Here is a 16429-nt window from a genome sequence, read left to right on the forward strand (position 1 = left end):
TCTGATTAACAACATAGCAGATAATTTTCATTTCAGTCTGTTTTCTGTTTAGCTCAATTGTTTTGTGATAATGAATGAAGGAAACCAGAACACATTTCAGTTTTTTAGAAAATAAAGTTATTGCGGGGGAGAGGAGGGCCTCTTCCAGGAGGTCTGCTAAATGGTTGTGGGAAATCTTGTCAGAAGTGTTAATTGTTTTTTCACGCAGAAATGTTGATTCCCTCTTAACACTTCTTATCCAGCTCGAATGTAGTTTAATTCCATTTTTACCTACTTCCTATTCTATGTGAATATTCTGTTTTCCATTTTGCCTTCTTGATACTTGAGCATTAAGATTTTAAGTTACCTATTATTACAAATGTGGCTTATTTTCTATGCTGCTTCGGTTTTCACTCTTTCCTCCTTTATTGTATTTCCAAACCAGATTTTTTTAGTTTATCAGTTTACCTTCTGTCCTCAGGTCTAAATTTTCTATTTTCATTTGCAAAGGATTGGAAGGGGAACCCTCCGGGAGGCGCTTTTTGAATCTCCTTTGCTGATCTTATTTAAGAAATACTCCATTAATTTAATACAAAACATAGTTATGCAGTTTGCGGTGTCCCTCTGTGCTTCAGAACGGCCGCCAAGGAGAGGATCCCGCAAGGACAGGGTGGCTGTGGCCTCATCCAGGTTCAGGACCCCCCTGTGCCCCAGGAGGAACCTCAGGCTGCAGAGGAGGGGAAAGGAGAGGGTCTCTGGTGAAATCCTTCCTTTCCTCCCCATCTCTGATGATGATGGGGACCTGGCATTGGGGTTGCAAGGATTAGTGGTTGCAAGGATGCTGCTTCCTCGGGGAATTCCTTTATGCTGGTTCAAGCTTTCTCCAGGATGCACTGGCTTTCATGTCTTTGCTTTTGCCAAGCCCCAAGAGGAGCTTTTAGTGACCCAGCAGTGATGAGGAGATCACAGCCCTTCCTACCCATGGCTGGTGGACATGACCGGTAGAAAACAGTAGTATGGACGCAGCTTTCTTTTTTACTTAACTTTGCAAATCTCAGTCGAAAACAGTTATCTGCAAACTTGCAAGGCTGAGAGTGTGTTTGAAATGTACTTTGAAGGAATTTTAATGGCCCACATGCATCATTTATATCAGTAAAATGTAGATCCAGATCCCCCGAATAAACAGAAGGATTAATCTAGTGCTAAATCTTAATTTACACTCAACCCATGAGTTTTCCAAACCGCTTCAGTAACTCAATAAGCACTGTATAATTTAAAAACCTGCAGTTGTCACATAATCTAATAATACTATTCCAGACTGCCACTATTCAAGCTATTCAGGAAAATACACTAACCCAGGATTAAAGCTGTGTTGCTCACTTTAGCTTTAGTGTGCAGCAAATATGGCATTAAATTGAAGTCTGTGAAAGAGTAGTTGTGGTGAATATGGAGGCAACACTGGCAAATGCAGTAATCTTAGTTAAAAATGGGTAATCTTCCCCTGTGGATAACTTCTGTTGCTAATGGAAAGTCCTGCGTTAAGATCAAAATAATGATTTTATTAGAATCGGTTTGATTGCCTTTTATCTTCAATTTATATGTCCATGATCTTGTCAGAAGTATGACTGCTGAAGACACAAATATTTGTAACATCAGTTTAAAAGATTAAGTCCAATTACAGTGTCAAAAGTGGTTACTAATTTTTAAAAAGGAACTGTTTGAATTCAGGATCCAGCTCTGTTTTCAGCAGCGCGAATGAGGATCGGCGAGTGCTGGTGCAGGTTCCATTAGGGGAGCTGTGACAAGCCCATGTCCTACACGGGGCTAGAGCACCTCGCTGCAAGACTCCTAATTGATTTCTTTGGAATAGCCTGATAAGGCAGTGAATCAATCTAGCCTGGTATGCTTAGTAATAGACTTTCCTTAATCAACTTGTTATTGCCGAAAGCTGTAGGGTATTGTGCAGGAAAAGGTGGTCGCAGATAAATCATGGAGGATTACAGTTCTCTCCACTTATATTAAGGGAGAATTGATTGTTTTCTGTAGCCCGCCTGAAACAAGCAGCCTTTCTTGTCCAGCAGCTGGGCTTTGAGTGTAGTGGTATGTAGTAAATTCAGACTGATTGAATGAGACGGTTTCCTTGCTCATATTTCACCAAGACAAGGCAATGAAAGGCAGCCTCACATTCCTGCCTTTAGTACCGCACTCTGAACCGGGTTGGGAAATCTAAGAATAAACGCTGGCCCATTTTAAGGTCACTGGGGAAGGAAATGAGTGCTGTGATTGCTGGGAAAGAGCGAGGAAAATCAATTAGGCTGTGAAATCCAGAGGGGTTACTGGTTCCAATAAGAACAATGTTGTAGCAATCCTCCTGGGGTGGATTCATCCCTTTTCCCAGCCGGGTTTTGTTCTGCCACCAGCACAGCCTCCCGCAGGTACCCTGCTCTGCACCACAGGTGGAGGGAGAAGAAGGTGTTTGCTTACTCCATCTCTGCCTTTACCTGGGACAGCCCGGATTTGAGGCTGAATTCCCCTTTCGGTGCATTTCCATGCAGACACATGCACGTGTGCACTCATGATCCCATACAGCTATTTCTGTAATATCTCTTTTACCCTTTCTACACTCCCACTGCAAAGAGGGGAGTGCGATGCCAAACTCTGCACATCAAATACGGAGAGAGAAACCTGGACCCCGCTGAAGCCAACGGACAAATTCACGCTGGCCTGATGGTACCAAAACATGATGCTGTGAGTTGAAAGAGGAGCATCCCTAATGCCCCGAAAACTGGTGTTGGGGGAAGAGCCAAAAGAGTCCCGTGTGAAGGGCAGCGTCCCAGTCAGGGAAAGCATTTGAATTTCCTCAAATTTCAATGTCACTTTGCTCCTTTCAGGGGACTTTGCCAATTCCCCCTTCTCCCCGCACCGTGCTAGCTCTCATTGGCCACGGGAGCAGCCGACATACAAATAAAACTGATTCTCTCCGAAAATAAGATTGTCTTTTTCAAAGTGCCGTTGAGGGGGGGCCGTCCTGGAAGCAGTACTGTTTATAAGGTAGGAGATAGCACGCACTGGTCGTTTAGACTTCACGCGGGATATTTGCAATGGAGTCGTAGAATTTAAGACATAGTGGCAATATAATTTGTCTCAAATTGACTAGTGTTTTCCTTCCGTGTATAAGAACTTGAAACAATTAGATAACAGAAACTGCAATCATCTCCCTGATATTTCAACCTGGGAGACCGAGGTTCAATACCTGTTGTGAACAGGAATATCTAAATTCTATAGTTTTAGGGACCAAACCGAAGAACAACTGTGTTATTACAATGTTATGGGACACATGCTAACAATTAGTGGATTTTTAGATCCAATTAAATACAGATGTACTGAACAAGATGTCACTGTGGCAAAGTTTAATTCTTCATATTTTGTGTCCACTGCGATTCATAATCTTTCCCAGTGGGGGGATTCAAATGAATGATTTTAGAATCAGTGGTGGTGAGCTGATGTAATGAAAAACTTCAAAATGTCAGTTTTATTAAGATGCATTTATATATTTAGGAATACTTATTTTAGGAACAGCCTTGCCCATTATAATAAAAATCTGTTTAACAATTCCTTGCTCTGAGCAATTTATTTTCTAAACAGACTGGCAAGGTACAATTTTTTTATTAATGAAGTTTTTCCAGTATTTGATGGCCATCCATCAATCTGGCTACGGAAGTGGAGAGTGTCTGGATTTAGAGCTTGTTGCAGAAATTGTCTGTGACAGTAAAACATAGAAAGGGGTTTGATTTCCCCGTAAAGTTACTAGGTCTCTAAAGCTGCAATTTTTTTCTTCTGCTGGATTTCAGTGTGTGGAAGTTATGGGTTTGTTATCTCCAGCAGTGGCAAAACGCTCCTGCATGAGTGTATTCTTCAAAAGGATAATTTGGTGCTTTTTTTCCCCCCTTCCTAGACGGCAGATGACCCTCCTCTGCGACGGCGGCTGCTTCCCTGCTGCTGGCTGTCAGGTCTGGCTCCTCTCCGCCCGCCTACGCTGAGCGCTGCCCGCCCGTGCCAACCACCCCGGAGTTAAACTCTTCATGGTAAGCTTGGCAGGGGCTGGTCGGGAGCAAACACGAGCCTATGACAAAAATCAGTGCCCGGTATCCTGTCCTAATGTGACACATGCATGGAGAAGGGATAATTTATCCCTTACTGGAGCCGATGGGGTGAAGAATGGCTTGAACGGCAGCAATGGGCAACGGTGGTCACTGGGGATTTTGTGTGGATAATCAATTTTCCATTAAACGATTTGGTTTTGTGTGCAAATGGAAAAAAAAAACAAAAACATGACCCTGTCCTCTAAAACTGAATTCTTAAAGATGGAAAGTTTCTAATCCAGCCCCCAAATATGTGACTTTGGGTCGGACCTCCTTTTGCCCTCTGGATGGCAAGGATAGCCAGCGTTTATCTTGGTGACTTTTTCATGTAATGAAGTGCCTCTGCTGCTAAGGAAGGTTAGATTACAGCTTCAGCAAGAAAGGGAGTCTGTTCCGTTTGTATTTACAGGTCGGAACACTGGTTTAAAAAGGAAACAAAGATGCTTTATATGACAAGTCATCTGAGAGGCGTCATCTGTCCTATAGGAAAAAATGTGTGCTTCTTACTGTGTTCTTTCTTCCTGGTTCAGCTAAATCAACACTTCAAAAATTAAAAGAACGGACCTGAAAGTTTACACTAAAACCATATGCAAGTCCAGAAAATCAGTCAGTAAGAAAGAAAAAATGGACATAAAATTTTTTGAAGACTTGATGTTTCATATTGTTTCCATTTATTCTTTTAGAGGAAAGCTTTTTATAATGTGCAGTTGTGTTGGACTCTGGAATCATTACTGAATTATTCCTAATCATACACTCAGAAGAGAGACATCATGTGTCCCAGTGATCACGTAACTCTCAGTCAGTCCCTTGAACTTCTAGTGGTACCCGTGGGAGCACTTCCAACCACAGCTAACAGGAGCAGCCGAACGGCAAGTGCTCTGTAGGGTGACCATCAATAGGGGTGCGCCGGCAGGATGCTTAGCTAATTTTGCTTTATTTTCCCCGTAAAAAGTGAAGCTTTGTAACGTAGCCCTCCAGGCAGATGCCCACGTGTGCCTGACACTACTCCTGCAGGTCTTCTGGCTTGTGCCCGGGCTGAAGGGTCGCTGTGTGTGGGTTAGCCGTGATGAGCATGGCCGCACGTCTCTCGTGCTAAACCAGGTGACTGTCTGGATTGAAAGATAAAAGTATAGTAAAAGGGATGCAGACAAGTGTGCAAGAAAAGAGATGGTGGATGCAGAATAAATGGGCTTTGCGGGGAACATGCGAATAAGGGTGTTGCGCAGCGATTTATAATTGCGTTCATCTTTTCCTACAGCTGCCAACATGTGGAGCTCAGCGGAGTGTGTCTCGGTGTTTGCGATGCTGGTTGTTACCGCCGTGCAGGCGGGAGTGAAGGTGACCCCAGCTGTGAAGTACACCAAGACGAAGCCCTTACAGCTGGTGGGCGACGGTGCCTCTCACAGCCCCCTTGCTGCCCTCGTGGAGAAAAGCCCGTTCCCGGCAGCCTTGGGCAGAGCCGAGTTAGCCACCCCGAGCCTGGCGGCCCGAGGGGCCACCACACTCTTCCCCTTTGAGAACTACACACTCGACACAGCCGATTTCTTCTACAACTGCTGTGACTGCTGCCCACCCACCGCGGGGCCCCGGGGGCAGCCGGGGGAGCAGGGACCCCCAGGTACGGTGATGCCTGTCTCGCCGCTCTCGGCTAACGCGCATAAACCGTAGAATCATAGAATCATAGAATGGTTTATTGAGGAGTCTCCTGCTTTTCCTTCAAGAAATGAGTCCTAATTTGCAAGATAATTATGCCTCCTGTAAAGCCAGAGCAAAAAAGTGCACGCTAGCCACATCCCAGAAGTAGGAAACACCAATATGAGTGAGAAAGCCCCCAAAAGGAGGTTCCTCCCCATGGCACTCACTTTGGGGACCACACTGGCGTGGGAGCATGTGCAGAGGTGGCCCCATACCACGTCGCAGGTGGTTCTTGCCCCACGTGGCCATGCTCTTTGATTCTCTGTCCCTGTGTCTGACCCCCTGGGAGTTACAGATTTACTTTCACGTTCACTTCAACCATGGTTTTGTGACCCTCAAAACTACCTGCAAGCAGTTTTGTGTCTTTGCTGAAAGTTTATGATAAAAGCCTCTTTTTCTTGGAGTTTTTCTTCCTCTTGGAAAAGAGGAAGTTAAATACAAAAATAATTTTGGGTCCAAATTTTAAAATAATTATTTGCTCTCACAAGAGGCAGCTCTGTATAGAGCACCTAAGTATTTTATAAGACATACTTTGTCTCTTTTTTCTACTCCTAAAATACATATCTATAGAGCGCCTAATTCTAATACCACTGTAATGAATAGTGCATTAGTCTGCAAATGTTCACTTTATTAGCGGTAATATAGGAGATAGAAACTATTCATCTGAGGAAAGGTGGTAAAATTATGAAATAATTTTCTTTTAATAAAATGTACTCGAGGGATTTTCACTTCCCGCAGCTCGGGAGGGATTGACTAATGGAAATTATAGTAGCTGCAGAGGGAGTTTGCACTCACACACCTCTTGAGTGTTGATGGAAGAGTCCTTGTGTCAAATAGGTTATGTTGTGATGATTGAAACTGTCATAGTCTGTTCCCAGACGTGAACTGGGAGTCTCTAGATTCCCAAGTGGATGAAAAAGTGGAAAAAAAAAAAAGACTGAAGCCAGCTCGCGTGCCTTTCAACCCATCCCTTATGCAGCGTGGAGCCTTCTGCCGGGTTCCGCTTTTATATTTGCCGACCTGATTCCTTTTAAGGAGAGGGGCAGTTACGAATCTATGGGAGCTCCTTGGATGCACTCAAATATTAAAGACAGATTACTTCTGATGTTTTATGAATGTCTGAGCTCCTGTGGCTCTGAGCCAGCTGAAAGTTGGTTTTAAAAAGCCTTTTACTATGGCCAAAATGCAGAACTGTGAGATTTGGGGACTGCAGTAGCTGGAAGGCAAAGGTTGGGAAGCTGCGTGCCCGACCAGGGGACCTGCGAGCACGCAGCCCACTAATCCAGCACGAGCAGTGCGGCGGCGCCCCTACTACCCCTCGCCTTTCGCCCCGAGGTAGGGTTTCAGCTGTGGTGTCTGCAGGGTGTAGGGGAGCAGGGCTCAGGCCAAAACCGTCTGTCTCACCTCTTCTTTGCATTGGTTGTATGATGCCAAATAAAATATCCGACTCTTCCCAGGGTGATGGAAACAGAGTTTCCCCTACCTGGTATTCCTCCCTGCCATGTTGCTTAGCTATTATTCTGAATTTTCTTTATAAAGTTAAATCTTTGAGTAAATAAGACAATTTCGTTGATGCGATTATGTTACAGGTCCCAAGGGGGAGAAGGGAGATGCTGGTCTGCAAGGTCTGCTGGGAAATCCAGGTCCTCAAGGTCCAAAAGGTTCTAAAGGAGAAAGAGGTAAAGTAGACTAATTGCTCATTTCAAAAACAGATGCTGTTGTCCTCATTGAATACCATGAAGTTACAGGAAAACATGTTTTTCAAAGGAAAGGGAGTATGCTCATATGGATTGACACCTTGCGGGATCTAGCTGGCATTAGCGCAGGGACAATAGCTCAGATGATGGCAGCGTACGTGCAGGCTGTATAGGAGCGGCTGCTCATAAAGATCTCACTCGAAACTCCTTGTTCTGAACGGGAGTTTAAAAGCTGAGTTCCGTTTGCTTTGGATTAGGGACTTAAGTAGGAAAAAAACGCCATGGAAGCTACGTGCAGGTGTAGAAGCTGCATTTCCATTTAAGTATCTCAAGCAAAATTATTTCAGCTGAGATGGAGAGCAATTATTACCCATCAGTAGTACCTGAAAAGAAACCCAGCCCTTCATTTCAGGCTTGGAGCAGCTCTGTCCTGCTGCCACACACCACTGGCCTTGCGGCTGCCTTCAGGCGTGGAGAAATACACAGCAGAGCTGATAACGGGGGTGCCAGCAGCATCGTGCTGCGCAGTTCAGTCAGTGCGGTCTCGTAGGCTTTGATTGCCTTTCTGAACAGGACTTTTGGCAAGCCTGGAGTGAGAGACGCAGAGCTGTCATCTTCTCCATCTTGCCATTAAAAAGCAGCAACCGCCTCCCAATGGGGCGCTGATTAGAGTCAGAAACCCAACATTTGGGTGAGATGCAGTTGTCTGCGTGATGGTGCTTGGTGCTGTGAGATTCAGCCGAGGTTTCTGAAGGCATTTCTTGAAAACGCACGTTGCTCATATCTGTTTTATTAATGAAGTGAGGGACACATGCAAAATGGTACCAGTCATCTTCTGTGTAACGATTGCTGTGCTGCAGACAACATCACCAACAGCATATTAATGGTGAAATGTCCTAGGAGGCAAAGGGGAGCAAGGCGAGCGAGGAGTAAGTGGAAACCCCGGTTATCCAGGCAAACCTGGGCTGCAAGGTATGTGACACGGGCTGGGAAAGCCAGGAATATTGCGCTCACCTTTCCCTTTGCTGTTGATGATGCCTCTCCATCTCCAAAGCGATCCAATACTAATGCTTTAAATTTCCCCCCCCCCCCTACTTTGCCCTTTTCCTAGGTGAAGCTGGAGTAAAAGGCAATAAAGGCAACTACGGCTTCCCTGGACTGAAGGGACAAAAGGGGTCCAAAGGGGACACTTGTGAGAACGGGACCAAAGGAGACAAGGGAGACAGGGGGGATGCCGGAGACCCGGGGGTGGACGGCGAACAGGGTGACAAAGGGGAAAAGGGAGACACAGGGGAGAAGGGGTACTGTGGGGAGCCAGGGGGGAGAGGTGCGAAGGGGGAGAGAGGGGAAGGGGGGACAAAGGGAGAAAAAGGGAGCAAAGGGGAGATGGGGGTTGGGGGTATTCAGGGGATAGATGGAAAACAGGGAGAAAAGGGTGAGCAAGGAAGTAAGGGTGAAAAAGGGGACCTGGGACCTGCTGGCGTGATGGGACCTTCTGGGCCCAAGGGGGATGCTGGCAGCAAGGGGGGCCGAGGGGCCCCGGGAAAGAAGGGTTCTCGTGGGGCGAAGGGTGCCCGAGGGGACACTGCAAAGGTCCTGCGATCGGCGTTCAGCGCCGGCTTGTCCAAGCCCTTCCCTCCGCCCAACGTCCCCATTAGATTTGACAAGATCTTATACAACGACCAAGAAGATTACAACCCTTCCACTGGGAAATTCAACTGCAGCGTGCCCGGGGCGTATGTCTTCGCCTACCACCTGACGGTGAGAGGGCGTCCAGCCCGTGTCAGCCTCGTTGCCCGCAGCAGGAAGGTGGCCAAAGCCCGTGAGACGCTCTACGGCCAGGAGATCGACCAGGCATCCTTCCTGACCGTCCTGAAGCTGAGTGCGGGCGACCAGGTGTGGCTGGAAGTTGCACGGGACTGGAACGGGGTCTACGTCAGTGCTGAGGATGACAGTGTCTTTACGGGATTTCTTCTGTATCCGGATGTTTTTGAGATCCTGCTATAGATTTAAAGGGCAAAGAAACTGAGAAACATGCCTTTCCCTCTGCCTGGAGAGGAGAAATGAGCATCAGTTTAGCATATTGGTTTAGTTGCTAGGTTTTGTGATCTTTTAACAGAAAGCTTTATATTTGCAAAATATGGATTAGTTTTAATTAGCAGCCCCAAGAAGCAGCATGTTGTTTGCACAGGTGGGTGATGGCTAAGAGAAACCATTGTCCAAACTCCAGCAGGACCAGCACAGGGAGGGGATTTTACATCGCAGACTTCAGGTTTTTAATTAGCCTATTCAAATTATGTAATGAAACTCAGTGTCCAACTGCAATTTTAAGCAGGCCAGCTGCTGCAGTCCTCGCATGGTCAAAACTCCTCTGGAAATCAGTACTGCTAAACATTGATTTTGGTAAAGATTGCAGAGTTAGAGCTTAATCAGACGTGAACATGAGAGTAGGTTTCTTGAAATCACACGAAAAGATTTAAAGTTATTTTATCACTGAATCAGTATTATCCATTACTTTAGACTTGGTCATGAATTATATAAAGGTTTGTCTAAAAGAGTATTAGAACTCTTTTAGAGTATTAGTATTAGATCACTGTAAAAAAAACCCAAACAAAGCCTAATTATTTTCCTTAGGCAAAAATATATCTGAAACTTTCAAAAGTATCTGAGAGATGCATAATCCACCTTATGGGGCTACTCAGAAGCCCCCCGTTTCTGAGCCAGCGCCGATTCAGCTGATGCTGCGGGGTTGGCCCTGGGCCGTGGGGAGGAGGAGGAGGCGGCAGCCAGGAGCAGGCTTTGGCACTCGCACGAGTCCTAAGGCGTTGTGACGGCCCAGTGGACGCGTGGGCACGCTTTTAAAAAGCCGCTTTACCAAAATGGAACTGAATCTCGTGAAATAAAAGTATGACGTGAAATCAACTCTGGATGTCAGATTGGGTATATTTCCTTATTAATGCCCCTTCTCTCATTGTAGTAACTTTACGCCACCATTGGCCTATTAACTGTGGCACACAAAATTGTGCCACTCACTCTTTTTTTTTGGTAGAAATAAAACTCAAGTCTCTTAATTAGCCTTCAGCGGTGCTGGGATTTACTTGTCTTCTCAGGCAGTCACAAGCCTGGGACGTTTTCCCAGTGATTTGATGAACGCTGGGTCTGACTCCAACGCAGACGGGGCGAATTAGGGTACTCTTCCCATTGCTCTCAGTTTCCTTGCTTAAATTCCATCGCGCTTTCCATACCATATTTAAATACCATCATAAATCACGTCCCTGTCCCTAATGTCTTCTTTTTACATGGCACTAAGATGAAGAGTTCCTGAGACTTTTTTTATCCTGTGAGAAAATTAACACCAGAGAACTGCTGCTAAATTTTACGATAAAAACAAGGCAATTTTAAAAGACTGATCCTATCTGTCTGGTGAATGTAAAGGGTCCTTCAACTCATCAGCTTTGCAGCCCTCTTTCGGTATCAGCAATTCAAATGTGAGGCTTTGTCACAAAGTTGGTACTTAGTGCTTAATCTGAGTTAGTTCCTATGTAGTTCAAGTCCAGAGTACTAAGTATATAAAAGATGCAGATTTCAGTTTGTGAATTCTCTGGCAGCTGTTAAATATTGAGGAAAACCAAGAAGTTATAATAATAATGTTGGATTCCTGCTGTCACAACACCCTCGATTCTTTTGTTGTGCCTTCACGCTGCTTCCCGTACGGTCCCTGTAACAGATGGTGGTATATGGACATCTGACTAGCAATTTTCTCTTCCTCACGCTGAAATTTTTTTACACTTTTTGTAAAAATAACCTCTACAAACGCTCTTGAAAAAGCAATGCAAAAACTCAGGGTCTCTCAAGAATCTGCTCAGATCTAATCCTCTCCATAAATTAATTGCCTGGTCCTCTGGAGAAAGGAAGAGCTGGCAGCGCCATACAAACTGGAAGAACGCCTGCTGCTTTCCAAAAATATCTGCATAAAGTAGACTCATGGGGGGGGGCAGCCGGATTAGGAGACTTTGAGCTGCTGAAATCCTGCAAAGGTGCTCTGAGAGCAGGTTAATAGGAGCAGCTGGAGGCAATTCAGATCCCGGGCAAGGACATGGGATGCACGTGACACAATCTCACTGGTTTCGAAACCCCCATAATGGATACGGGAGGGCTGCGACGGTAGTTTGTGCTAAGGACGTGTTTTATCATTGATTTAACACCAGTGGAAGGGATTTCTGCCTGGAACCCTGACGGGGAAGGCAAGATGCATACATACAAGTTACTGAAATAACACACAGCTCCTTCATATTCACAAGTTTCTCAGGGTCTGCAGCCTTGCCAGGGGTACTTTGAGCTTAATTTCAAGTATTGATGTTTATTTTGGAAGCAGTATTTTTTTTTTTTCATGGAATTAAAACACCTTAAACAAGTGTTTTGCGAAGTCGAGTGTGTTAAGCACAGTGAGGGGTGGTTTGCATAAATACGGATCTTTGCAGAGAGGGAGTTACCTTTATCTAATATCAAATTGAATTAGCAATAATGGCTGGAAAGTATTGTTTCTCTACATTATTATTTTTTCTACTTTGGTATCTTGGCCAAACCGTCTGTTGTTTGTTAACCCCAGTACCTTTAATCAGATCAGCTCACAGCTGGGCTCAAAAATTGCCCCAAATTAGTTGAAATTTTCAACACAAACACCAACACCTCCTCCTTTTACAAGCAGAAGCTGATGGGGCTGGTGCCTCGGTAGGGTGTTCCGTCTTTTCAGACCGTATGAAACCTCCCTGCTCAAAGGGTTTCAGAGCTTTAAACACTGACATGTTTAAAATTGAGAAGAAGGAGAGGGGCAGAGCTGCCGCCCAGCTGGGAGGGACCTGCTGCTGCGGTGGCAGCTCTGGCCAGCTCTGCCTCTGCCTGCTCCCAGGTAGCTTCCCCGAGACCATTTGCATAGAAAACTTTAATCCAAGCCATTTTCCATTTTAAAAAGTAATTTTTTTTTTTTTTTTTTTTTTTTTTTTTTTTTACAATGGCATTTGCGCTCTCGCTGCTGTGGGGTACTTGGGCGAAGCGTTCTGCTGCAACAACTCTTAACTGAAGCAAACCGTTCTGTGGGAAGTTTGGAAGTATTTAAAAAAGTCCTCATTTTTATATGGCTTTCCTCGTTTTTCATGCCGTGTCAGAAGAACGGTGAATGAATTGATTGAGGATGTGCTTTGTCTCCTTATGTAGCACTGCTAAAAAATGCCAAAATATCTGTTCCATTTCGTTTCTGCTTCTACTTAGCACAGATTTATTTTATAAAACTGAGCGTCTCCTGTCTGTGCTGCAATGAAGCAGTTTGACACTGGTATAAGAGAAAATAAATGCTCAGTGTACTGATCAGAAGAGCAGCTGTTTTCAATAACTAAGAAAAAATTATTCCAAGCTGACATAAGGCCATAAAAAGCAGCTGCTTCTTTAATTGGGAAGTTGAGGGCTAAATCTACAGAAGGATTTGGGTACCTCACTAGTAAAAAACATACTGGAGCCCGGAGTAAGGCAGCGAAGTCCTCTGTGTGAAACTGGGGGAGAGTGAGGGATATCAGATGGATGGATCCTGAGCGGTCACGACTCCTTGCTGCAAACACTCTTCCGAACCTTGGAAAACAGAGTATGCTGGTGGGAGGGAAAGTCATTGTTGAGACTTTGATAAAGGCCCTATCTGATACGGCTTTGCTTTGTGCCATCGCTTTCATCTCAAAGTAAACAAAGTACCTGGAGTGGGGGGGTCAGGGCAGCGCTGAACTGGCACAAATCATGCCGCAATCAGCCCTAGCGAGGTTACAAAGCTGTTCTGATTTCCAGAGAAAACCACCTCTCTTCTGGTATTTTTCATGCCTTTTCATCCCTGTCTCAGATGTTACACAGATGCCATCATATTAGCACTTATTTTCATCATTTTGTTGGCAGGGCTGTGGGTTTTTTGCCCAGAGGAACCTCGAAGGCTCTGTCCTACACAGAGTACCTTGGATCTCCCTGGGCTTCTTGCTCTCATTTTGGGGCTTTCCAGATGCCCTGTGCTCCTGAGAGCCACCACTTACCTCCAGGCATCTCGCCGTGCTCACCAGCTGAGCTGAGTTTGCCCCGGAACGAAGCCCACCTGCAAAGCCGCAGAGCTGCTGTGTCGGGTATTAAAGGGGGTAATATCCCACCAGGGGCTGCATACCCTTAGGAGCAGAGGTTGTGCCCTGGTGGCCCTGGCTGGTGGAAGGTAGCCACCCATCCTCAGTGGGGTCTTCCTCCTGGATCCGTGCGCTGTGTCCCAGGCGGCTGCCAGGTAAGTTGAACATTTACTGTTATAGGCTGGTTTGGGTGAAAATGGATGTGTTTTGGTGAAGGTATGCTGACTTTAAGATGGGGATTTGTAATAGGTTTGAAAACACAATTTATTAATCCTCTTTCAGGCATTTCAGCTGTGCGTTTTCAGAGACCCGTAACTTTGCTTACAACTGCTCCGCTGCAGAAAGACTTTCTCTCTTGAAAGGAGAAAAAGCACTTTGCCATGTGAATTAAAATGGATTACAGCGTGATCACTGCTAGTTATCTGCTATGCTTGTAAAACGCTGGAGCTTCTTAATAGTGGATATTTATCAAGCGGTGTGTAGGCTGGTGGTGTTTTCTAGATATAGGCACCGTTATTTATTCCCAGTAAGGGCCCTGTCAGGGTTTTATGCGCCCTGCCTGCGAAGCTGTACCTCTGAGCCCGGAGTTTCAGAAATATGGCTTGAAACTCTTTCAGACCGGCATAGCCCCGCACCCTGCGATGATTTAATTCCTAAATGAAAAGGGGTTTGCTCTTGCGTGGTGTTATGAGGTCTGGTTTAACAACAGCTGTAGTCTGCTACAGAGGTGCCTGAACTTAGATGCGTATATTAAAAGTTGTAAAGTCATTTTTGGGGTAAAGTCGAATCGCTTTGTGCTTTGAATTGCTTTTGTTTTTTTGTAAATGAATCCTTCCTCAAGGAGGGATTTTCCATGTTGATGAAAAAGCTGTCTGGGTGAAGTTCCACTTGCTGTAGCCAGAACTTGAATACTTTATTCCTTTTATAGGAAATCTCTTATTTCAATAAGATAAAATCAAGGACGGGCAGAAAATGCACTGGTCTTGTTTTAGCTAACTTTTCTCAGTTTAAGTTTTGCTTTGCAACCTCCAAACCTATCTATTTTAAGTTTGAGACTCTCTAGACTTTGACTCAAATTAAAAAAAAAAAAAAGGGAAGGAATAAGTCATCTTAGAACTGAGATATCTGAATTTTTTTCATAAAATGGGTATTAGCCCTTAAGACAGGGAGGTACCAAGCTACGGTACCATGCACACTGAGAGATTAAACTAATAAATTATTTTGATTGAGAAGTTTTCTGGTATTTGGTCAAAAAGCCCTATGCAGCTGATTTCACAGCACTCAAATTTTGTTTTGCTATAAATCCTTTTTATGGTCAACGGATTTGAAATTAATTATGGGACTATGTCTAGGAGTGTTGTTTTTTTTTTTTTTTTAAAAGAAGAGGTTTTGGTTCACTTAAGCCTTAAATGGTTGCACCTGAGTGTGCACCTGTGTGCTGCTTATTGTGTGCCAGAGCAGATGGGTGTCTGTGTATTGACTACAGGACCCTGCGTGGGAGGAAGGCATTGCTTTTGCTACTTATTTTTGGGGTATCTACATGGTGACAACCACCTGTAGGCACATCTGACCTCTAAACCTGTGTCTGTGTGTCATGAGTGTCGGTGGCTGCGGCTGGCGGAGATCACTGTGCGGATCCCGCTTTGGGAGCATCACTGCTGTGTCCCTGTTCCTCCCCCCCCCACCTCCCTGTGCGTCCATGGTGCTGTGGGTACCAGCACCCACACTTGTGCTGCGTGCTAGGGTGGACCTGCTGGTGGGTGTCTGTGGGTGCCGGGGCTGCTCTATGGCCTGGGGTTGCACAGGCCGTCTGCATCGCATCTTCAGGTCCTCATTGTGACCAATGCAGTTATCAATATTAAATGTATTTCTCATGTAAATGTGGGGGAAAAATAGCAAGCCTGATCTAAAGGTGCGAAGGTAGTGAAAGAGGAAGGGAAAAGAGGTTGAAATGTCTTTCTTCTTCTTCTTTTTTTTTTTTTTTTAAAGAAAAAAAAAGTAGTATTTTTTAAATATACTAGCTCTTTCCCAATTGCTTTGTATTCTTTGGATGTAAATGAAGTGGTGATCTGGGTTCCTCACTGATGTCTTTGATTGGATTCAATGAGGCTACTGAGATTTATGTCACTGTGGAGTCTGGACCTACATGTTCTGGAAGAGAGCAGAGGATGTGAGCAGTGAGCTTTTTTGGGGAGCCTATGGTTCGGTTCTGCGTGAAGTCAATGGGCTGATGCTAATGAATTTGGTTATGAGCCACAGCGTGTTGTGTTTTAGGGAGCGTGGCTGACTGAGACTTTTTTTTTTTTTCTGAACACCGTTAGATTGCTGTTGTGTTCTAGTAAGGCAATGCAGGGGCCTTTGTTAGAATGGGAGAGCTAGAGGGATGGACAGCGTTAAGGAGTGCTCTGGTGAGCTCTGCTCAGCAAACAAAGGTTGGGAGCTGAGTACCAAATCCCCAGCGCACATCCAGGGCCATGGTGCCCATGGCTGACTTAGCTGTTGCGATGTCCTTGGTGTCGCTAGAAATCATCTATAGGAACAAAGTTGGTTTAGGAGTACTTGCAGGGAAGAGCGTGGTATCATCTGAAGAGATTACAGATCGGGTTTTGGGTAACTGTGATGTATGTGTGTTTGTTTTATAGCAGGGACTACAAAATGTATTTGCTGTCGGCCCCTTGCTGGCCCTTGGCTGTTTGTCCTCCCCAGCTGGACTTGTATACATAACAGCTGAGTACATCGAACCCAATGTTACAACACGACCAAAATATTT

The 16429-nt window shown here is 45.1% G+C and overlaps 1 protein-coding gene across 1 annotated transcript; it reads left to right on the top strand.

Moving 5' to 3' along the window:
• Nucleotides 1-5576: 5576 nt before the first annotated feature.
• Nucleotides 5577-9520, top strand: OTOL1 (otolin 1; the record flags this gene model as incomplete). Its single annotated transcript, XM_082487203.1, has 4 exons — nt 5577-5739; nt 7406-7495; nt 8414-8485; nt 8625-9520. Coding segments are annotated over 4 exons (1221 nt in total), but the record flags the coding sequence as incomplete, so codon positions are not given.
• Nucleotides 9521-16429: the final 6909 nt, after the last annotated feature.

The sequence above is a fragment of the Vanellus vanellus genome, assembly GCF_965231255.1.
Source record: "Vanellus vanellus genome assembly, chromosome: 8".
Taxonomy (NCBI): domain Eukaryota; kingdom Metazoa; phylum Chordata; class Aves; order Charadriiformes; family Charadriidae; genus Vanellus; species Vanellus vanellus.